This window comes from Dipodomys spectabilis, unplaced genomic scaffold, assembly GCF_019054845.1.
Source record: "Dipodomys spectabilis isolate Male_0828 unplaced genomic scaffold, ASM1905484v1 ptg000001l, whole genome shotgun sequence".
NCBI lineage: Eukaryota > Metazoa > Chordata > Mammalia > Rodentia > Heteromyidae > Dipodomys > Dipodomys spectabilis.
Genome location: NW_024870678.1, coordinates 30386036 through 30410808, shown reverse-complemented (window position 1 = coordinate 30410808; position 24773 = coordinate 30386036). Strand labels below are relative to the sequence as shown.

The window sequence follows — 24773 nt, the reverse complement described above, 5'->3', positions numbered from 1 at the left end:
CCTAACAGTGCTTTGAGCATACCTGGTGTTTTATAAATATGTGTTGAGTGTAATTAGCAATATTAATTAATAATCAGATAATATACTAATGTGCAGTAGTAAACACAAATATGGAAAACATCAAATCTAAGCTTTAAAAATTCTCTAGACTCACAAGGCTTTCTCATTTGTTCTGCAAATAAATAATGTAGGCGAACTGCAGCAGATCTAGTTTATGTTTGAGCTCAGTCTGCCATATTCATTTCTAGAAGGCCACGTGAAGCCTATGTTGTATAGGTGACACTAATAAAGGGTCAAAGGACAGACAGGTGTGCACTCCATGGTATATTAGAAGAGAAGCTGGACTTGTCTCTGCTCCTTGGAATTTAAGATTGGTTCAGAGATGGATGGCTTATGACCACCATAAAGCCATTCATATAGATTTCCAGAAGGCAAGCTGGAGTTCTCAGCTTGTCTACCTCTATGTAATCAAAAGGCTCAGGAGGCGGAATCCATCAAGCACATTCAGAGGCAAGGGCAGTGAACAGCAAAGCTTTCTGTCTAGCAATCCAATAGACGCCTCCAATTGGTTTGGTTCATGTAGTAATCAACCAGCAAGGTTCACACTTCAATTAAAAAATCTGCACGAAAGGTTGATGGCTTCAGTTAGTTTTAAATTTGATTTTTCAGGTATTAATTGTCAATAATGCCAAGTCACAAATGCCAAAACGTTAGAATCATATCCCTGTAACTTCTAACTACCAGTACTTCAGATATCAATAACTAGATCAAATACTGCTGATGACTTAAATACCACTTAAGGTATTTTCCTTCTAGTATTAGTGTTCGATAAGCTTTAAAATACGTTGTCCCTTTCCACACAGTCCCAATGAATGACAAACTTTCACTTCTGAGACAAGCCACATCATCCTTCTCCATGGAAATCTTCCCTACCACAGGGGAAGTCTGGCTCCCTGACACACATGACAGTCCCTCTTGCCTGCATCATAGCAAATGCCAAACTGTTCTGCTTCCAATGAGTTCTTAAGGGCATAAACCAAGTCTGAACCTTCAAGGTACCTCTCGTACCTAACAATGTCGAGTGTAGAGAGTGCTCAGTAGAAAACCATTTGGATGGGCTGGGAAGGTGGCTTAGTGGTAGAGCGCTTGCCTTTCATGCCTGAGGCCCTGGGTTTGATTCCTCAGCACCACATAAGCAAAAAGAAAAAAGCCGGAAGTGGCGCTGTGGCTCAAGTGGTAGAGTGCTAGCCTTGAGCTGAAGAGCTGAGGGACAGTGCCCAGGCCCAGAGTTCAGGCCCCAGAACCGGACCCCAAAAAAAAAACACACCATTTGGATGAATGCAGACATGAGACTCAGTATCACACACATCAATTATTATAAAGTGAAATAGACACAGCCACTAAGTTCTTTATTCAGGGGTTATCTATAGCACATGGGGATACAGCAAGCCAGCTCCCTGTTATTTATAGAAACTAAAGCAACATCAACATCATCACAGGTTAATTTTCTAATGCTTGTTAGGTACTTTATATGTAGTGCCTAGATACATGCTCATCAAAACAAAACAAAATAAAAACCAAGTACAGTAATCCTAGCTACTTGGGAGGATGAGATGGTGAAGATATCAGTTCAAGACCAGCCTAGACCAAAAGTTCACAAGATCCTATCTCAACCAAGTAATTAATTAAAAATAAAAACCCTGGCAGAGAGCAAGGGAAGAGGTGACATTGTTCAAAAAGAAACATACTCATTACCTGACATGTGTAACTGTAACCCCTCTGTAACTCACCTTTACAATAACAATAAAAAATATGCATAGAAAAATAAAACCTTTAATTTTTAAGCTTAAAAATAATAAAATACATTAAAATGTTGTGTATAATACAGCACAGCAATTATCCCAGTTACATGGAAAGCATAAACTATAGGAGCATGGTCCACGTTGGCCTAGGCAAAAATCAACATTGTACTCAAAAAATGAAAGCCAAAGTGGTCGGGAATATGGCTCAAGTGGTAGAGCACCTGTTAAGTGCAAAGGTCCTGAGCTGAAGCCCCAATAATGTATTCATACAATTCATACAAGATAGATAAGATGGTTATCATATCTTATAGACAAGGAAACAAAGATACTGAGAAGGTAGCGAATATAATATTCCACCAGAGGGCCATACAGTTAGGGACAGAGCTTGCCAAAAATTGATTTTAATTTCATTTTAATTACTATTTTATGAGAAGTGACTTTATGTTCTCCCAGTTTAAGAGCCTCTTTGGACAGGTTCTTCCACTTAGACATAACCTATGAACAATTATTTATTCTTCTTTAAAGTACAGCTCAATGAGTTTTGACATTATACACATTCATGTAACCACAACCACAGTGCACAAAAGTTCACCACCAATCATTCTCCAAGTGGTCTCCTGAAATGAATCTTGTCCATCTCTATCTCTACCATGGCAGTCACTCAGCTGTCTGAGTGATTTGGCATAATGATTGAAAAGAGCAATGATGTGCTACTTTGTACTGCTCAGTTTGCATTTTTGAAGAAACGTAGAAATGAGGCTACTTAGGGCAGTAGATGTTCATCTGGGTTGTTTCCAGGAGGTGAGTTATTTTAATTAGGCTGCTACGGATGTTCGCTGCAGGTGTGAACATACAGACCTATGTTTTGAGCTCTGGATAAACAGCTAAGAGTTGGCATAGTGGGTCATATGAGAAGTTCATGTCCATCTTGGTAAGAAACTGCCACGGTGGTTAGATCTTGTACCAAGTGAAGAATCACATGTATTCTATATTCTGGATACTTGGTTCGGACAGGCTTTTAAGTCCGGTAATTCTCATTAAAACATTTCTCACTATTAATTTGCATTTTCTAATAGTAATGGTGAGCCTAACCACCACCCACATATCACTGGTGAGGTCACGTGTGATCATATGTGTCAACTGTCTCCTCATTCGTGGGTTGTAAGGCTTCTTGATATATTCTACTTACTAATCCTTTACTAAATGCATGCTGTGTAAATATTTTTTCCTTGTCTCAGGCTTGATCTGTATTTCCTTGGCAATGTATTTAAAATTCATTACTAGCTGAGGGCTGGGAACTCACACCTGTAATCCTACCTACTCAAGAGACTGAGATCCGAAGACTGAGGTTCAAAACCAGTAAAGACAAGTAAGTCCATACCTCCAATTAACCAGCAAAAAGTCTCAAGTAAAGATATGGTTTAAGTGGCAAAGCACAAGCCTTGAGCAAAAAAAATCTAAGGGACAAGACCCAGCCCTTGAACTCCAAGTTCAAGCCCCAGTACTGGCAAATAAAGTCTTAACATAATTTTTAAGTCTTATTATAGAATTTATTTACATGTAGAGAAAAATGTCAAAGCCAGTATAATTTCTCATACATCCTTGTAGACTGTTTTTTAAATCATGGCTATCCTTTTATATTGGAATGGTTTTGTTTTTTATAATAATAGACATTTGTAAGTTTATATCTATTACTTGCAACATCCTGCCCCTGTCTGGGTCTAGCTCTGGTTTGCTTTTTTTCTTGGTAAGTCTATTTTTCTCTTTCTCTTTTTACGTCTTATAATTTTTTTATCAAATGAAAAACATTGCATTAAAAAAAAACAGCTGAACCTGAGATAAACCATATTCCATTCTGAAATAGGCAAATTTCCCCTGCTGCATATCACAAAGGTGGTTTGAGTCCATCTCAAGTTGCGCTGGGTTTAGATTTTGTTGTTGCTATAGTAACTTTCAGTGCACAAGGAGTTCCTCCTGCAGTGGAGTCTGGCCAATTTGTGCTTTATGTGAGACCTGAAGGATCACAGGGTTTTCCTTAGCATTCTTCTCCAGCCCTAGCTGGAGGCCCTGCACACCTGGGGAACCGAGAAGGCCTCCCTTTTGTTCACGTTCTCTCTCCAGCTCTGGACTTATCATCATCCCATACAAGTTTCACTCTGGGTCAAGAGTGGTTTGCTTAATTCTTCTGCTACATCTTCTGTCTGTGACAGATTCTGTGCCCTTGAGCTTTAAGAATGGCACTTTCTCATCATTTGACATCTTTTTCCCATGAGTCACTGCCTACCTCCATCTTGTTGGTGGGGCATCTTTGGGGTTCTGTCTGGTCCACCCCAGCTATGGTAGACCACTCATTATATAAGCCCAGATCCTGCACAGAAGTGAGTTTTCCAGCCCTCCCCTGGTATATACAGTACTTGCCTTGTATAAGCAAAGGGCTATCTTTATGCCACGGTTACAAATGCTTATGTAGACTAGGTGTGGGAAAGGTCCCTTTTGACACATGGCTTTGGTGTCCCAAGGCAGAAAGGACCTAGATATTGGCGGAGTGACTGTCTGTGCTTCAGGGGCACTCAGTCACCACCACCTCCTTCTACCCGGGATTCCGGGGAACGCCAAATCGTCGTGCTAGCCTTTAAAATGTCACACAACTTTCCCTTGTTTTCTTTAAATGTGTTCTGATGGTTGCTAATCTTCCCTTTTGGGCTCTGTCAAAAACAGATCAAGGCTGCATCCCACTTCCCTTGAAATTTAGATCATTTGGCTGTCTAGCCTTCGGGTCTCTGATGGGAGGGGAAAATACACATTATTACAGATGATTCATCTTTGTCTCATCTCATTGCTGAAGTGGGAGCCCTGTCTTTGTGGAGCCTTCAGACCCTCGGTGGAAATAGAACTGCCGAGTTTAACATTATTTAAAATGAGATACCAACCCAACGGACATTAAACAGTGTAACTATTGATTTCTTGTTATTTTGAAATTCCCCTTTCCTTCTCTCGAACACAATAGAGGCATTGTCCAGAATATATCTTTTGTTCACACTCAAATGCTCTGAAGGTAGCCTAGGCTCATTCTCATTAAAGCACATGGGATTTCACTGGTGGAAAAAGAGCCCAATGGTCCCAGAACTGTGTACCGTGCTAATCAGTTCTTCAGTGCCAGGTAATTCCCTCTTCCCTAATCAAGAAGGGAGTCTGTTTCCCAGGTATATAATTGCTACTATAATTCAAATATTTCATCTCACTGCTAGTAGCAAAACCAGACTATTCAAATACATGAATCTATGCAAAGGGAGCATTTTATTAGAAATTATTTTCAAGCAAACAAACCAAAACACCAAAAAAATCCTCAAAAATAATTTTTGCTGAGACACCTTTCTTAGGACAACAATGGAGCTACACATACAGGAAAGTCTGTGAGATTCGTATCTCCGCTTAACTAAAAAGAAAACTGAATGTAGCGCTGTAGTTCAAGTGGTAGAGCACTAGCCTTGAACAGAAAAAGCTCGTGGACCACAATGAGGTCCTGAGTTCAAGCCTCAGGAGGGTACAAAAATATAAAATCAAATGGAAAATGGTATTTCATATTTCTAAATTCTATTTGGATATACTTCATGTGTGCATAATCTTGTCCACATGTATGTTGCATATTCATATGTATGCATGTATATGTGTTGGTGATGAAGTTGTATTTTAAAGGCCGTTCATCTCTCAGGGCTGTGATAAAAGTTGGTATCTCTCTCTGACATTTGCAATTATAAAAAGAATAAATATTGCCAAAGTGGAAAATAAAAAGCCACGAGGAAAGTAAGGGAGGCAATTCAAGCGGAGACGCAGACATCCCCTCCAGATGTGACGAGAGGCCCGAATATATCCAAACTAATTAACATGTGGTCAAATGAAGACTACGCCTCATTATCACAATTAATGAAATCAAAGCACAGCAAAAAGATCTTCAGAACACAGCTTCCGTTCACTGTGAAGTCCTTGCTTTTGCAATATGCCAGCTTCCCCACGCGCCAGCCCCCTTCCTTCAGCAATCACTTTTAATATAATTGAGCACATGCATCCAAAAGCAGCTGTGTCATGGGGTGAAGGGCAAGTTCATACCTCCTGTCAGAGAGCAGATCCAACATGGCCTCCCAGGTCATCGAGTGTGCTCTCCATAAGTGATCAGAGTGGAAGATTCAATTCACCACCTTTTTCAAGGTAGACAGAACCATATTCAGATCTTAATAGAGATAAATACATTGGCCCAAATGGCTATGCCAAAAAGTGGCAGTGACAACTTTGCATTTGAAACCACGCAGCAATGAAATCAAGTGAAGCTCACCAATCTGACTCTCTAGCACCTCTCGGTAATGAAGTTAGTCTCAAGAGCAGCTTACTTTGCATACCCTCTGGCTCCATTCTTAGAGGTAATGGGAGCAAGAGGCATCATCGCCTGAATTGTTTTCCTGGCGTACAAGCCTAAGCAAGCTAGAGGTGCAGTGAGTTTGCATGATCTCATATGCAATGGATGCCATTTTTAATTCCGATGCCTATACATGGTGGTGACTGGATGTAATTAACAACTTATCAAATGATCAGTTTCTTCTTCCCCATTAGACTCAGCTGTTTTGCACCCTCCCCAGATGACTGTCAGAAGCTACATCCTAAGTATTGCTGGGGTTTTTTTTTTAATGTAAAATATTTTCCCTTCATAAAGCTCATCTATAGCTTTATTACGTTCGGGCCATGAAAATATTGCTACTACTTAAAGCAGTACTATTTTTGTCAATCAAGAGTTTCCCAGAGGAGCACTTCATAATACAGCAGTGTTGCATTCTGCCTTGATACATGGCTCCTTGGAAGTGGCTCTATCTTTATTGCATGATTGATGGCTAGCCGGGGAAGTGGTGTGGGGTATCTATTTCTGCAAACTCAGCTCACTCCAGTACCTGATTTACGAATCTTCTCCAGAAATGTACTATATCCCTCCATCTCATTTTTAATCCTTGCTTCAATGCCTTTTGCAATCCATCTAGTTGACCTTTCAATGAATGTTTAAATGTAAATCAAGGTTTGTTAAATTAATATTTCTTATAGAGTTTGCCCATTTTATCTCTGTTACACATTGAGCAGCTATTGCTATGCAAAGCCCAAGATTCAAATTAAAATAAATGCCACTTCAATTTCTCCTGTAAGGGCTTTCAATTTAACATGGTATCTGCCAAGCCAGTTCTGTCTGAATCCGCCACTCAAAAGTCTGGGACTGCACTGGGTACAGAAATGGGGCAAACTGCTGGAGGGAAGCAGGAAAGTGCAGAAGTCGGGGAATAATAAATAAGAAAGGAGAAGCACACATTTCTAAAATCTCAGAGGATTTTCCCAAACTACACCAAAGGGGAAAAAAGCCCTTCTAGGCTGTGAAAACAGTTAAATAAACAGCAATTCTAGTAACCTCTTAACTACCCCCAAAGTCTCCACCCTTTGATCCATAAACAAAGTATCTGCATCAGCCAAGAGTATTCTACTATTGGACAGAGACTTGGTTCATGAGGTAGAGCACTTGCCTAACCAAGCACAAGGCCATGAGTTCAAATTCCAGTATAAAAAAATCAAAAGAAAAAAAAACCTTGAATTATTACTTAATACCAATCTAGACACACATCAGAACTCCCCAAACATTATTGGCAGGAATTCAATTGACAAATGGTTGACCTGTTTACATACCTGAAGGTGGATGTCAAACTGCATTCATGAAAGATCAGGCACAATCTAAAGAATGTAATAAGGATCTGGGAATGATGTTATCATAAATTCCCCATCTCATCACTTCGTGTTTTACTTCATCAAAGCTATAGAGGAATGACTGACATTAGGAAATCAATGAGGGTCATACATCTCAGTATGTGTAAGGCTCAGTAAGAAAAAAAACTATTGTTATTTAAAATAGACTGGAGATGTGGCTCAAGTGGTAGAGTACCAGCTGTGAGCTAAAGAGCTGAATGAGAGCTCAAGATCCTGCATTCACACCCAGTGTACCTCTCAGAATTCCAACAAAACCTCTTATAAAATTAGAAAAGGGTGTGTGTGTGTGTGTGTGTGTGTGTGTGTGTGTGTGTGTGTGTGTGTGTGTGTGTGTGTGTGTGTGTGTGTGTGTGTGTGTGTGTGTGTGTGTGTGTGTGTGTGTGTGTGTGTGTGTGTGTGTAGAACCCAGCACCCTGCATTCAGGCTAAATCTCTAACACGTCCTCAGTTGAGCATTTTGATGGTTAACTGGAGATGGTTAACTGCCCAGGCTGGCTCCGAACCACGACCCTCAAATCTCAACTTCCTGAATAGCTGGGATTATAGACATATGCCACCAGTGCTCAGAGGGATGTAATCTTAATACCATGATGGCAAACCTAACCTGAAAGCCAATTACACAATAACAGCAGACATTGCAGTATTGCCATTGAAGTTTGAAACAGGAAAAGAATGCCTAATTATAATTACTGTTTAGCACTGCTCTACAAATTCTAGCCAATCCAGTTACACCAGAACTAAGAAACAAGAGCTGTAATTTCTGCAAAATGGGAGACAAAATGACTAGGTATGTAATTATTTGTAACCCTGGAGTTTTATATTTTATGCCAAAATAAATTTCAGACATATTAGAGAATAAAATTTTTTTAAAAAGAAAGAAACCAAAAGAAGAGAGAATAGAGATAAACCCTAATGAATCATGGACTTGAATAAGGATTTAGAAGGAGAGAAAAGCTAAAAAAAAAAAATCAGACATCGATTTTTTTCTTCTCTTATTAAAAGGAAAATCTAAAAGACAAAGAGCAAATTCAGCCAAATATTGTCAACTATTCTAACAGGCAAAGAAGTTGCTGTTTTGCCAGAGGTTTTTTTTTTTTTCAAAATTAGGAAAAGAACATATACGCATCAATAAAATAGCATGGAAATGAATAAATAATTTAAGGCAGGAGTTCATACTGAAGACAGCTGTATAATCATTAAGCTGGGTAAAATTCCATAAACATTAACTAGATCTGATGAATGGTGAGAAGACATGCAGCATTTTACTAGGACCTTCCCATGTAGTGTTTCCTTGATTCACCACCATAACCTTAACTAGTAGTTCATGTTATACCCATTGTATGAATGAGGTGATTTGAGATAGAAAACACTTGTCAAAAAAATAGTGAAAAAAGATTTTGTGTCTCTACCATCTACATTCCTCTATCTTAGAATAGTTTTAACATTATTGATAAAAAATAACAAAAAACTTTTAAATTTGCCGGCATCCAAAAAATACCATAAAAGTAAGTGTGTGTGCGTGTGTGTGTTGTGTGTGTGTGTGTGTGTGTGTGTGTGTGTGTGTGTGTGTGTACTAGGCTTAACTCAAGACCTAGGCACTGTCCCTTAACTTTTTCCACTCAAGGATGGAGTTCTACCACTTGAATCACAGCTCTACTTGGTGATTAATTGGAAATAAGAGTCCCATGAACTATGCTGTCTGGGCTGGCTTAGATCCTCAAATCTGAGCCTCCTGAGAAGCTAGGATTTCAGGTGAGCTACCAATAGGCAACACAGAAAATTTTCAACTAAAAAACATACTGGAGTTTGGGGGGACGGCAGGGACAGGAATCTTTACAGATTCTATTAAAAAAAAAAAAAAGACTATTGTCTCCAAACACCTAAAGGACTTGTATAAAGAGACTGGAGCCTATATAAGAGCAGTAGGGACTAAAATAAGAAAGGAGCATAAAAATAAAAACTGATAATGCCAAAAAGGAAAGAGAGGGAAAGGGAAAAGGAGAGGGAGAGAGAGAGAAAGAGAGAGAGAGAGAGGAAGGAAGGAAGGAAGGAAGGAAGGAAGGAAGGAAGGAAGGAAGGAAGGAAGGAAGGAGCGAGCATGAACAGACAATACATAATTATTTAAAACAAAAATACAAACAAGTCAGGTGCCAATAGCTCCCTCTTTTAATTCTAGCTACACCAAGAAGCTAAAATCTGGAAGATTTCTGTTTGAAGGTAGCCCAGGAAGAAAAGCCCATGAGACTCTATTTCCAATATAACCAGCAAAAAGCCAGGCTGGAGGCATACCTCAAATGGTATACTACCAGCTAAGTAGACCTGAGTTCAAATCCTAGTACCACCCAAAAACTAAATAAAAATAAAAAATAAAATTATATGAACTGGTAAGTCGAAGAACTATAAATATAATGCCATTTCTCAAAAATGTTATTTTCAAATAATGAAAATTATAATGATCAATAATAATATGGGTAAGCATTCAATTCAGTAAGGGAATGCTCAAATTAATTCTGATTAACCCAAGACAGAATATGTCTTAGCATTAAAATCATTATTCAAGTGGGGCGTAATGTTGGCTAAAGGGTATAAAGTTTCAATTAGGCAGGTTGAATAAATCTAAGGATCCATTTTCCAGCAGTGATTATAGTCAATATTGATGTATTGTATACTTGAATATTGCCAAGGTTAGATGTTTGCCCCCACGAAAATATGATAAATAACGTGAGGTGATGGATAAGTTAATTATCCTGATTGAATCATTTCACAACGAATACATATATCAAAACATTACACTCCCTGGTATAAATATATGCAGTTTTTACATGTGTCAATTATATCTTAATAAAGCGAAGGCAAACCGTTTTTCAAAAGATACCTGATGACACAGGAATAGCCTTCCCTTATCCACATACGGTATCACACCAGCGTGAACATCTGCACAAAACAGATGTTCTGACACATAAATGGCTTTTGAAGAAATACGGTGTGATAGTAGAAATTTTAATACAGACCTCTGAAAATTTCTCTTGATCATATACTCCAGTTCAATGTCTATGCTTTTCAACTGAAATGCTTTGAAAAATTACGTTATAAATGTAATGATTTATTTGCTATCCATCAGAACACCTTACATCTGGAAAGCTCTTTAAGAGTTGACAAAGCAACCTCATATGTATTATACCATTTAACTCACGCTACCGTTCTGTGAGAAAAAGGTGGGCAAGGTTTTTACAGAAGGAAGAAGTCTTCTTAAAATGAGGATATGTCTTTATCTCTTGCACAAACAAAGGAAAACTGACCCTAGTGGCAGACAATAAAGGGTTCCTTGAGAGCAAAATAAAACTTTTTAATAAGATGCATGCTGCCAGTAATACTAAACAATAAAAATGATAAGACGCCGATAAAGACACTTATTGCTAGCCTCAATAATTACTGCAGTTACTATTGAGTTTTGATAGTCTATGGAATCAAGCATCACTATTTACTGATTTTTTTTGTATGTGCATATCAGTACTGTGTCTTGAGCTGAGGGTTTTGTGCTCTCACTTGGCTTCTTCCAGTCAAGGCCAGCACTCTACCCCTTGAGCCACACTTCCACTTCTGACTTTTTACTGGTTAAATGGAGACAGACATTCCTGCCCACATTGGACCATGATCCTCATATCTCAGCCTCCTAAGTAGCTCATGAGTAAGCTACCAGCATCCAACTGTATCTATTGCTTAATGAACAGTGTAATCTACACAAAAGCTCATCCAGACTCCTTGTCTACAGTTGGTCCTGAACTTAACACATTGGGTTACAAGCAGTCATACCTTCCTCATAGAACCCCCTCTCCATTTAAAACAAACCTTATCATTTGTAAAAAGGCAGAAACAACACTTGAGTTGCTTTAGTGATTTGATTCTTGTGTGTCCACTTGCAGTTTTCACTTGGGTTAAAGTCTGAACAGAGAGATGGTGGGACTAAGAGTGAACAAATGCAGCAGCGGTATTCACTGGACACTAAGTTGAAAATGAACTATACAACTTGTGGGTAGGGGATGGGAGGGAGAAATGGGGAGGGAGCCTGGGAAGGGGTGGCATTGTCCAAAAGGAAATGTACTCTTTACCTGACTTATGTAACTGCAACTCCTCTGCAAAAAAAGAAAAAGAAAACTTTAAAAATAGTTTTAAATGTTAATTCTCCTCAAAAAGATTTAAAACAGAATATAAACTGCAAAGTATAATGGTTCAGTTTAAGTGCAAATCTACTCCCTAATTAAGGTAAAATACTTTTTTTAAGTAAATTTGCATACTTTAGAAACTGAATTATATTCCTCTCTAAATGCTCACTTGCTTGAAAATTAAAGAAGAATCAAGAAACTAGTGCGCTTAGCTATTATTTAAATAATTGTATCCAACCGGACATGGCCACCCATGCTATCAGCCTTCAGGAGGAGTCTGATTGGAGGTCAGCCTGGATAACATCCTGTCTCAAATGGAGGCAGGGTTTATATAATCATACATTCTGATCAGCTAACTCAGTAGCTACCCTTCTACTCTTACTATCTTCTTGGTGAATAACTTACAAATTGTCTGTCCTCTTAATTATGACGTTGGCAAATAGAGAACACATACTAATTATTTTTCTTACTTTTCTCACATGTGTCCTAATGGAATTGGTCTTATTTTGTTTGTATTTCTAACTTTATGGAAATGTAACAGTAAGCTTGTTAAGAGATCCTCAGACCATTTATTTCAATTAGAAGCAGTAATGAAATCTCTTTAAACTATTAGATGTCACTTAGTCTTTATGTAAGACAGATTGTATGCTTAATGCCTCTTGGCATGATCCACAGTTATTGGCCCTTAATAGTTTTTATATTGACTAAAAACAAGGATTCTCTTTCTTCTTGGGTCTCTCCAAGTCCACATCAGTGGCTGATCTGAAATTCTGTTCTTTCATGAAATACAAAGTAACTATGACAATCATGGCACCCCAATCCTATTAGAAAGAAAGCTAAGCCAAGAACTCAGCGCTGCTTCTAAGTACACACCAGAGTATGGCTTCAAGACTAGGAGTTTCCCCATTCCTGTCCATTTTCCTTCAGCATGGACAAGGTTCCTCCATTTGGCTCTTGTTTATCTCAAGCAGCAGCTCCCATAGAGTCTGTGTCACCTAGCTCACTTTCCTTCAGGAAAATGCTCTTCAGAACACCCTGCTGGTAAACAAGAATGGAAGCCTGAAAAGAATTACATTTGTATCAACAAGCCTTCCTTCTCTTTTGGGGTGGGGGAGGGTGGGCTCATGGTGGGGCTCATGGTGGGCCTCACTACCCAAGAGGAGAGCGATGTCTCCTGTCTCTTGGGAGAAGGCAGACCTAAGGCTGTACCACTGCCTTAACATCTTATCTTTCTCTGGAGAGTGAGGAAGGAAGGGTGAGTTCAACTATGAGCCCTTTAAGACCTGACATGACAATGTGGGCAAGAGGAACAGCAGGAGAAGCAATGGCCAAGTCTCCGCAAAACCATCCCTGCATTCCAGCAGCCCACAATGCCGTAAAACCATCCCTGCATTCCAGAAGCCCAGACGCCATGCGGATTCCTAGGGTCTCTGCCATCCGGCCCACTCCTCCCACAGTACTCGGGAACGCTGCCGCCTGGTCATACACAAGGATGCACACAGAGAGGTATTTCTCAAAGGGCTGGAAAGCAGGGAATGGATTAGAAATATTGTAACTCTAAAAACCAGCTTGCAAGTCACACTTGCACACATTACTGAAAGCTGTTCTTTCTCTTGTTTGTTTTGCAGTACTGGGGTTTGAACCCAGAGCCTTGTGCTTGCCAGCAGGCAGGGGCTCTACCACGTTGAGTCACAAGCCCAGCCCCAAATGTCAACGCAGAGGATTGCCTGGTTTGATTCCTAATGCCTTTGGGTGTTCAAAGCAGACCGCCTGAGAAGGCATGATGCCACTGAAGATAACAGAAGAAAGCACTGGCAGGCACGTGTTCCAGACAAACGGAGCAGCCGCGGCACTGCAGACTTCCTCGTGACTGTTTGAAAGGTGACATTCTAAATTTGAATATCTAAACTTTTAAACTCTTATTTTAAAAAATAATTTCAAAACCCACCTAGACAGGAAAGCGCTTCTATTAGAGATTCTTATCTCTAATGAACTTCTCAGAAAAAGCCAGAAGTGGAGCTGTGGCTCAAGTGATAGAGCACTAGCCTTGAGCACAGAGAGGTAGAAGACAGCGTCAAGCCCTGAGTTCAAGCCCCAGGACTGGCAAAAAAATAAAAAATCATTTTCACTATTACATACTTAGTACATAGAAATGGATGGGTATTATTTGTACAATCCACCACAATAGATTTATTACTAAATATCCACCTCATCCTGAGTGGAGACTTGGATTTACAGATTGTCTTCTAGACAGCTCTTCTGTATTCAGCTGTATCTAACAGCTATACTTTACTCACATAGTAGAATATATACATATATATACTATATATCTGTATATAGTATATATATATATATAGTATATATGCATTCTCAGAATATATCTATTAGATACAGTATACATGCTATAATATATATACATATTATATGTAATATATGATATATGCAACATATATACTATATTCATATACTATACAGTAAACAGGAATCCAGCCAATACTCATATACTATATGAGTATAGTATATGTATCATATTATATAATATACACATATATATATATATATATACTATATGAATAGTCATAGTATATAAGTATACTGCTCATGAGTATATACTCAGTATTATACATATGTATATATATTATGTATTATATAACTATATATCATATATTATACCTACATATATCTACATATATATGTACTACATAAGTATACTATATATATTACATTATACATACCATATGAGTATATCAGATACAGTATATACATATAGTTTATATATATATATCCTGCTTTACCCCAGGAAATCTCAGTTCAAGGAAGCAAGAACTAACCAAGGCCAGCACTTAGCATGGGTCAGAGTTTTTGGCTAACAAATACACCAGAAACACTTGGCTTCAGGCCCATCAGCCAGCATAGACCCTGGCTGTCCGACCTCAGGAATGTATCAAGCCTCCAGCTCTGTCACAATTTAATCCATAGGGATGCTGGTCACCTTTCTTTTCCACGAGACCTCGTTTATAGACACCTGCCCATCCTATTGGTGATGTTACAGCATGAGAAAGATGCGTGACTACACCCAGCGGTAAGGCATCTGCTTATCAAAAGGTGGGAAATAATCTGACAAAATTCAGAGATCTGCTTCAGTGGATCTCCAGAGGTCCAGTGCTGTGGTGAGGGGTAGGGCGTGATGTGATGTGGGGGCACAGGGTGTCTTTGGCCTTCTTCTACAACAAGACAGCAGCATAAGGCGTAAGGTGTCTCTTTGGACGTGGAGGCTAACACCCCCCTCTAAGTGAGCTGCTTCAGTCCCATTTACTACGGGACCGGAGAAGCTGCTATGGATTCGAGTGGGGCCACAAGTCCACAACTAAGTCCACACAAGTCCAGAACTAATCCAAAACGTGGCGCAAGCCACTCTGCCACCTGAGCCACATAAGCCAGCAGATCCAACGGTGGCTGGGGTGGTAGCAGCACATCAGGAAGCTGCCCGGGGCCTTTGGCAAGCTCCTGTGCTTGAATTACAGTGCCTTCCCGTAGGATTTTAGAGCAAAGCCAACACCTTAACCTTGGACTTGAAGCCTCCCCAGAACTGTGAGAGAACACACTTCTGTTGTTTTAAAGACTCCATGTGTGGTTCTTGTTGGGGCAGCTCTAGACAACTGATGTAAATTTTTATCTAGTAAATTCATGAGCTCAAGGCATGAGCTCATCCTACCTCCATAACAAGCCTATGAGGTAGTCCCAAGTGCTGCCTTTTCTTCACAGGGGAGTGAAAGACAGGCCAGCATGGAAGGAAGCTGGGCCTTGAACTCGGCAGTCTGGTTCGGAGCCTGTGCTTGTAACTGCTACATGACAGCATCCACAGAAGGGCAGATTACTCATGCACAGAACTGTTCTCACCGGGATGAAGTCCAGGAACTGCAACACTTCAAAGAAACCATGTTTACTTAAGTGTAGGAAACCAATACCAACTCTGTGTAAGAAAACAGGGAAACACATACTGTGGGACTTCAAGTTACCCAGAGTTAGCTATCCATGAGAAAGAACTGATTTTGGTATTGGTCGTGGAGAATGAGCAACTCCTCACATTGTGTGTCCTTAGTAACTCTCTAGCCTCGTCCTCCTCCTGGCTTGGTCTTCTTCTAAATGTTCTGTAAGACCAATATTTGAATTTCCAGTCCTTCTTCAATAACACTTAAGGGATACACATATTTGTGTGTGTGTGTGGGGTTCATCATTAAACTGTCTCCAAGTTTCTACCAGTTGACCTTTTTATACCAGTTGTAATAAACAGAAATACAAACTTCTTCAACCCTTGATGTTGATAGAAGTAACATTTGACTGAGATATGGCACACTTACTATATGTCAGGTGATAGATTAAACCTTCCACGTATAAACAAAGACTATGTCTCTCCAGATCTCTGCAAACCTAAGAACACATGCTCATGGATGAATGGATGGATGGATGATGGATCCACTTACCTTAACTTAAAAAAATGGTGAAAAGGAACTAGTAGAGGATAGTTCAAACTATTAAGTTGGAAAAACTGGAGTGTACTAGCTTTGCCCAGCAGAAGGAATTCTTGGAATACTATTGCCATTTCAGCTCCTGTCAAGACCCCAGGCAAAAATTCCAAAAGACCTGAAAAGTAACTTTGAAAATCTCTCCTTCTTTTCTAAGTTTTTCTTCTGTATGTTCTCCACATGGATGCCTTCCCGCCACCTCGGTCTCTCCAGATTCCTCCATCCTAGGCCAGCCCTCTCCAGCACATCCACGGAGACCTCATTACCACGGAGTCCTGCTAATTAATTCAATTCGCACTATAGTACAAATGAAGATTAACCCTCATGCAGCATGGTCCAGTGAGGTTTTACTCACTCAAATACTTTCTATTGGTTGATGAGCAAGGAGATATTTTTCAGGGAAGAAGGTTAAATGCCTATTCCACCTGCTACCTACCCAAGGCCCCAACCTGCACCTTTACAATGCTACCCCTTACCTGCGCTAACCCAGTCACACGCATTACCAACACTCCTCAAGAAAACACCGCCCATTACCAGCCTTACAACTTACAACTATATGGATGGTGAGGGTACTCTTCTCTGTGTGTGATTATATTTAATCCTATCCAATTTATCAGGCCCTGATTATATTTGGGTACAATTATAAGCATCTACTATCAACACATTAATCCAACTTTCCCTTTCATCCTCACTTGTATCATTTGGTCAGAGAAGCAGCTTTTTAATGTCACTCACCAGTGATATAAGGTGTCCCCCTGCCCTTCCCCCCTCGACCATGGCAAAGGAGCGCTCATCCACCGGAAGGAAGCTACTGTCCTGCCCTCACGTGGGCCCTATTTCCCACTTGGTCCAGGTGCGTGGTTCCTAGGGTTTCTTAGGAGCATATACGTATGTTCACAGCCTTACACACAAACCGTCCTTTCTTTAATCTGAGGGATCGCTTCTTCCTCTAGCTGTAGCTCTTGTATCTGCTCACACACCACAAAAAGGCAGTGCGTGTCCTGTCTCTACTGCTATGTCCGCCATTGCCAGGGTCCTCGGGGGTGCAACTGCTGCTCCCCACCCATCTGTTTCCATCCCTGCTCCACCTGCTCCCCATCTGATGTGCTGCTGCATCTCCCCTCGGTGAAACATCACTGGTTCCAGCGGCCTCCAGCACGCCACTTCCCCCACATCTCCTCCTCCAAGATGGATGCGCCTGAGCTGGGTATTGTAGGCTTCCCAAAGCTATCACCACACGTCATACAATTGCTCATCGTATTTAATGTCTTCCCTGCCCACCCTGAGATCTCTGAAAGCAGGATATCCATCCATCTGCGTCGCCTCCCACCGTAACTGGAGCCCCAATGAAAGCATGGCACTGAGGGGCGGAGTTAAGGCTTATAAAAAGAAACCCTCCATGTCACAAACATAGAAATCATAAGGTCATGGAAGCCAAGCACATTCAAGGAGTCCTAAGCTCACCCAACGTCCTCTGGTCTCAAGCCTGGGGCTCTTTCCAAGCTCATGGTTTTCCAAAAGTACAGTCTTCCTTTGGAAAACAAGGAGGAGCTTACTTGTTACCAGCGTTTGTTTTTGGTCGGTTGTGGGGCTTGAATTCAGAGCCTGGACACTCCTGAGTCTCTTTGTAAGGCTAGTGCTCTCTCTCATTTGAGCTAAATTTCCACTTCTGGTTTTGTTTTTGTTTTTTATATTTCTTTTTGCCAGTCCTAGGGCTTGAACTCAGGGCCTGGGCACTGTCCCTGAGTTTTTGCTCTACCACTTGAACCACAGCACCACTTCTGGCTTTTTCTGTGTATGTGGTACTAAGGAACTGAACCCAGGGCTTTGTGCATGCTAGGCGAGCACTCTACCACTGAGACACATTCCCAGCCCCTCGGTTTGTTTCTTTTTCTTAAATGGTTAGTTGGAGATAAGAGCCTCACAGGGACTTTTTGCCCTAGCTGGCTTTGAACCAGGATCCTCAGATCTTAGCCTCCTGAGTAGCTAGGATTACAGGTGTGAGGCCGGTGCCTGGCTTTTACCTGCCTTTTCAACTTGTTGATATTTAAGCCAGGATACCTCCTTCACTGTTATGAAAGCAGGTCCTACAGTCTTTTCAGGTGATTCTTGGAGAAGTGCTTCAGCTGAATACTCCTTTGCAAAAGACTCACTACACCCATCTTGATGATCTTTGGTTGATCCAATGGCAAACCCTCTAATATCCTTACCAATGCACAAACACGAAGGGATTCCTAACACACAGTCTATAAAGAAGGCTGAAACTATCTAGTGAGCAGAACTCCAAGTGCACGTATGTACATGATCAAACAATACAGAAGCAAGGATGGTGGGAAACTTACAATGTGCGTCACACTTTAATGAAAAGCTCTCAACACTGTTCTTGAGGGAATGAGTTGTATCAGAAAAAAGAAAAACTCTAAATCCCTCAGAATCCAACACTTGAGAGCCAATTTATGGCTAAGCAACAAATTCCAAATGAATGTGATCAGCTACTTCACGCTTATATGTTCAGGTGCGTGTACATTAATTAAAAATCCCACATCTGCGTGTGTGTATTACTGTTTCTCATGATAAAAATTGGTCAGTTCTAATTTTGGGGGTCCCCCACTGGATCATCTATGAAGGAAATAATAAGTACACTTGTGCACCCAATGTATTCTTCCCTTAGTTGGAAAAGGTGTGTTAAATATAGACAGAGGATGACCCGGGGCATCTCTTCTCACACATTGTTAGTATAGGATTCAGATGAAAGGAAAGTTGAAAAACAGGCATGTTACCATGTGCCTATTGGCTCTGCATTTAGGAGGCTAAGGCAAAAGGATTACAAATTTGAGGCCAGTCTGAGCTTCACAGTTAAATAAATGAACAAAGTCAACTCCAACAATTCTTTGCACAAAAAGCAAAGAATACAAGTTTGAGGGTTTACTGGGGTTTTTTTTTCATATACAATCTGACTTACAAAACTGCAATACTCATTGATCTAAACAGGAGCCCACAGTTCAAAGCCAACATACAGACTCTGCTCATCTTCAAGTGCTGGGCAAAGTCTGGTACTTTGTACAAAACCGAATCAAGAGGCATTCCTTCGTGCTAACGGCTTACCTCCGGCACTCAGCCTTTGCAGCTCCTCTGCTCCTACCAGCACTGCCGTGTTCCAGAACATGAATTCATTCCACAGCCCTAGTCACACACCTGGCTCTCAGCATCCCTGTTTGGGCCAGACTTGAACCGGGTCCTTTCTAGGTGCTCAGATACTCTCCTCCCTTCAGCTAATCCACCAGGACCTCCTAGCATAGAATAAACAAACAGGCACATGGCTCCTTGGGTCCAGTACTAAGTCTGTGACCCACTGACAGATACGGGGTTATGCTAACTGCACAAGCAACTCCGTCAGGTCCTCTCCCCTTTTAGCAACCCACCCACGGTGCTGTGGGCGCAGGTAACTGGAGCCCATGGTGATCGTGAGTCCACCCATCTTCCCAACCTGTTCTCTTTACAAAGTCCATTTGTATGCTCAAGCACTGCCTTCCTGGCCTGCTAGATAAGGGGTGGATATGAAAGCCTTTGCTCCCATCTACTTCCCATAAAGCTCTCTCTCCTGAACCTCCTTCAAGCTAGGCATCATGACCTTCGCTTATGACTACAAAGCAACTCGGGGGTGAAAGACACCCACATAACACTTAGATCAGTCCTGCTACCCCTCCTCCCTTACACTGGCTGCCACCCCAAGGTTACCTGGGCTGGCGGGTGCTCTCTTTCTCCTCCCTTCCTCCCTCCCTCCCTCCCTCCCTCTCTCCCTCTCCTTCTCCCTCCCGCCCCCCTCTTTGCCTACCTAAAACCCACGGAGAGCTCTGGCACTTTCCCTCTTAACATTCCAAACCCACTCCACACTCCAGCTCTCATCACCAGGCTTCCAGAACTTTCCAGCTTCTGCCATGGAGGGAGAATTTTTTCTCTTTCAGAAAAAGTCACTTTCTTGTCCTCTGTCCTCCCTCTCGTTCGCAGCTCCACCTGGAGTTTCCAAAGTCACCATCATACCTACTTTCTTTCACCGAGATGGGAAACCACCGCGAGCCTCCTCCCCAAGGCGCGCCCCGCGCTGGCTGCGGCGGCGCCAGCCCTCCAGCCCCTCACCCCTGGGGCGCTGCGCTTCAGGAATGTCTCTCTGCTGGGTGCGCGCGCGCGCTCGCGTGGATGGGGTTGCGTTCACTGTGCCCTCACGGGATGTGCCCGTTACCGGGAAAGCTCTCAACTCCACGGCACGGCCGAGAACTCAGCCAGATGGAATGAAGAGCAACCGGGCTCCTCTTTCCAGATCACACACCCAAACTCCAAGCAGAGACAGTTGAGACAGCAGAATCGGAATGCCAAACACCATGTCTGTATTAACCTTTGCTTTTTGGGGGGGCAGTGGGTTCCCTCTCATCCCAAACACTATTATTCCAGAGAGGCCTTTGGAATGTGCCAGAAGGACCAGCATCTCCAGCCCAGGTCCTGAGAGGTGAGCCCCTGATACCACAGGCGCCTTGGTCCTGGTTGTGAGTTCACATCGGGGCGCAGGGGCTTGCCTTACCAACCACCGGTGACACCAGGAAGGAAGGAAGGAAGGAAGGAAGGAAGGGAAGAGAGGGAGGGAGGGAGGGAATGAGGGAGAGAGCGCAGAAGAGTGTTCCAGCAATCCCAAACATCCCAGTCTCCCAGCCTTGCCCTGGAACCGGCCGCCGCGCCCCGCCGAGGCCGCCCGCGCCGCGCGCCCCGCGCCCCGCTCTCCGCGCCCCGCGCCCGCCCCGCGCCCCTTACCTTGCGGGAGTACGGGGGCTTGCTCAGGTGGATGCCGTCGCGCACCAGCTTATCCCGGATCATGATCTTCAGCTTCAGCTTGGGGTAGCTCACCAACTCGCGGCTGCGGGGGGCGGTCGTCTGGCCCCGAGGGTCCCCGCGCGTGCCCGGGCCGGGGCCGCCGCACGGCTCCCCCCGGCGGCCGGGGGCCGCGGCGTCGGCGGGCGGCGCGGGCGGCGCGGGCTGCGGCTCCAGGGTGAAGTAGAGGCCGGCGGCCGCCGCGTCCTGCTCCCGCAGCCGGCGCACCGCCTCCAGGATGCGGCGGCGGTGCGCGGGCGCCAGCACCCCGATGGCGTCCAGGTCCGGGTCCCCGATCTGTTTGCACACCTCCAGGTCATCGTAGCCGTTATCCACAAAGGACTCGGCGTACTGCGCGAGCTGGAGCGCTCTCAGCCACTCGTAAACTATGTTGGTGCCCATGGCGTGGCCGGGCACCGCGGCGGACGCCGGCCCCGCGCCCTCGCGGCGCGCGCCGCACCAGTTCGCCCAACTTTTGATCCGTTCCTCCAAGGGGCGTGGAGTGGGGCGGGCGGGGGGAGACGCCGCGGTAAAGTTTCCCCGTTAAGCCCAAGGATCGGGCCGGAGGATCGCCATCCGCCGCCGGGGAGAAGCAGCCGCGTGACCGCGGCGAAGGGAACCCCCCGAGCCGCCGCGGAGCTCCGGGCACTGGCGGCTGCGAGAAGCCGCTCGGCTCCGCGCCGCCCCTGGATGCGCCGCCGCGGCCGCCGCCGCCGGCGCGGGGAGGGAGGGGAGGGGCGGGAGGGGAGGGGCGCAGGGCGGGCGCGGGAGGGGCGGAGACGGGCGGGGCCCGGGCACACCCCCCTCACCCCCCCACCGCACCCCCTCGGTCCGCGCCGGTCAGCGCCGCGCCGCCCCGCCCCGGACTTCCCCCAGCCGGGACCGTCCCGGGGCCGCGCGCCGCATCCTCGTCGCGGCCACCGCGGGGGGCGTCCGCACGCGCGCCCCGCACCCCCCCCCCCCCCCGGCTCCGGCGGCTTGCCCTTGGGTCTGGGTTCTCTTCAAGCTCCACTTCTCCAGGCTGCGCTCGCTTCGTCCCGAGGGGGCTGCGCGCAGCCGGGGCGCCCGCCCCAGGGCACGGGTGGGGGGGCGAGGTGGGGACGTCAGGTGTCCTTTCTCCCCGCCCGAAGCGCCTGGAAGCTTCCTTCTCTCCCGGTCCCGCTCTCGGGCTCCAGCCCAGCCCGGCGATCGGGCTGCAGCCGCGGTCGCCCACTCTGGTCCCAACGCGGGGAGGGGCGCGGAGGCTGCCCCCGTGCGCACCGCCCGGCCGCCCGGCGGGATCGTCTCCCGCTGCGCGCGTGGACTCCCCTCCCGCCACACCCTGAGATGGTCCGCGAAAGTTTGGGCTGGGCCCCCTCCCGCTCGCGCGCCCTCCCCACGTCCTCCCCTGGCCTGGTCTTGGCCTGGGTGGCCTCGGGGCGGGGGGGGGGGGGGCTGTGCTGCCGGGGCGGGCGGGGAGTCCCAGAGACCCCGGATCGCCGCCGACCCCCCTCCGGTCCCCCCGCCGCGGGTGCGCGTGGACGTCGGACACGCCCCCCCGCGCGCCTCGCTCCGGGCCACGCTCGGACTTTTCTTCTCCAGAGTTACCTTTGGGGTTGGGGAATGGCGGGGTGTGGGGGGTGACCCCGAGGGCTGAGGAAGTGGGGGGCTCCCTCCTCCCATCCTCTTTGCGGCTCCCCAGGATTCTGGTTCCCGGGGCGGGGTGGGGGGACGCTGCAGGGCGGGCACCCAGCGGGTTCAAACTCATCTCCGGATCGCTGACGCCTGGGGATGGGGGGGACGGTTAGGGAATCAGGGGATTGCCCCTGCATCAGAGCCCGGCTCCTCCTCAGGACCCCTGAGGCATCGGAGGACAGATCTTGATGCCCCCGAGGGGGCGCACCTGAAAGGTTCCCTAGAATTGGGGTGCGGTGGGGTGCCCACGTTCCCTGGCCGCGGGACTCCAGGAGCTCAAATTCAAAGCAGCTGTCCATCGGGGCGGACGGGGAGACAGATACGAGCAGCTGCGGGGCTGCGTGTGGTCTCGGCTCTGGGTCCCCCGGGCCGGGTCGTGGACGCCGCGGTGTGCGCCGCTCCCGGGGCGCTGGCCGGGCGGGGGACGCGCCCAGTCCTCCCTGCCCGACGCGGGTCGCCACCTCTTCGTCGCCAAAGCGGACCCACAGTGCCCCCCAGCGCCCGCAGTGGAGAACTTCAAGGCGTTGCCCGTCTCCAGAGCTCGATTTGTTCAGCTGAAGGAGGACTTGGTCTTCAGGGCTTTAACTGGCCTCCCCTCCCCCACCCCCACCTGCCACCTTTTTAAAGGACAAATGTTGACATCACGTTTATCTTTGTATCCCAACACTCTCTCATAAAGACGCGACTTTGAAAAGGGAAATATTTCAGTAGTTTGAATTATATTAGTTAATTTAAAAAACCAAGACATTATCATCGGCAGATATGTATTGGAAAATTAGTGATAGGGTAGAATGATCTGCATAACACCACTAGTGGTAGCCAGTACCTTACACAGGAAGAAACTGAGTCACGGGAATATAGATTTGCTCCTTGGCTCACGGTGGAAGTGTTGAAATTGTGAGGAATCAATTCAGGGATTGCAGCTGTGAGACAGAACAGGCCTGTAGTAAAAGGTGAGTCCTTTTTGCTTCCTTTTTACCCCAGGAAGCTAACAGCTTTCCAGGAGTTTATTGTTATGTTGTTAAGTTTTGTGAAAGGAACTTGAGTTCTTTGCTTTCCTATACTTGGTCTTTTCCCCTCTGGGAGAAAAGGAAGCGTCATCTCTCTCATTAATCTTCAGCAAAGACAGTGAGTATTTTTATTTCCATTTTACAATTAGGAAGCTGTTTTGGAGGAAGATAAATGATTTGCCCAAGGTCATCCAGTAAATCTGGACAGAGACAAGAACAAGCCTGTCTCCTCCAGAGTGTCTTCTCTACAGGCAGCTGAGAGTCTCTTTTATTTATGGGCACAGCCCTGTCCAATTAGGAAATAAAGCGCCCGTGCTCTCCAGAGGGAAGGCTTTTTATAAATTAATCACTGTTAATCAGTCGCAAATAAAACTACTCACTTTTGACATAAACTTCACTTGTCTGGGCAAAGGAAATATTTCCCCCCCTCAGACACACATTCTTCCTCTACTTCCTTTGGACTTGGATTTGTCATTCACTTGCTCAAGACTCAGGAGCCTTCAGAGTTTCTGTTTCCCTCCAGCTTGCATATGGGACTCCTTGGTGAATTCCATTCTAGAATCTACTCTGTGTAATTACAAATGCAGAACTTCTACAGCTGAAAGGTATCTCTACCTCCTATAGAGACACAAGATGCATGTTCAGAGTAAACTGGCAAGAACAGTGGTTGGCTAATTTTCAACAGTAGTCAGCTGGCTAACTTTTAAGATTCAGAAGTCAAGGGGCTGGGAAGGTGGCTCAGAGGTAGAGTGCTTGCCTTGCTTGCATGAGGCCCTGGGTTCAATTCCTCAGTACCACATAAGCAGAAAAAGCCAGAAGTGGCACTGTGGCTCAAGTGGTAGAGTGCCAGCCTTAGAGCTGAAGAGCTGAGGGACAGTGCCCAGGCCCAGAGTTCAGGCCCCACGACGGACAAAGATTCAGAAGTCAAGCTGGGCTTAGGTGCTCATGC

General features: G+C 44.9%; 1 protein-coding gene across 1 annotated transcript in view; it reads right to left on the bottom strand.

Moving 5' to 3' along the window:
- Samd5 (sterile alpha motif domain containing 5) overlaps positions 1–21573 on the bottom strand; it is a 45631-nt gene extending 24058 nt beyond the window's left edge. Inside the window, exon 1 of the mRNA XM_042668388.1 lies at positions 21084–21573. Coding sequence (XP_042524322.1) covers positions 21084–21542 — 459 coding nt within the window. The 5' untranslated portion in view covers positions 21543–21573. The remainder of the gene's footprint in view (positions 1–21083) is intronic.
- Between the last annotated feature and the right edge of the window lie 3200 nt (positions 21574–24773).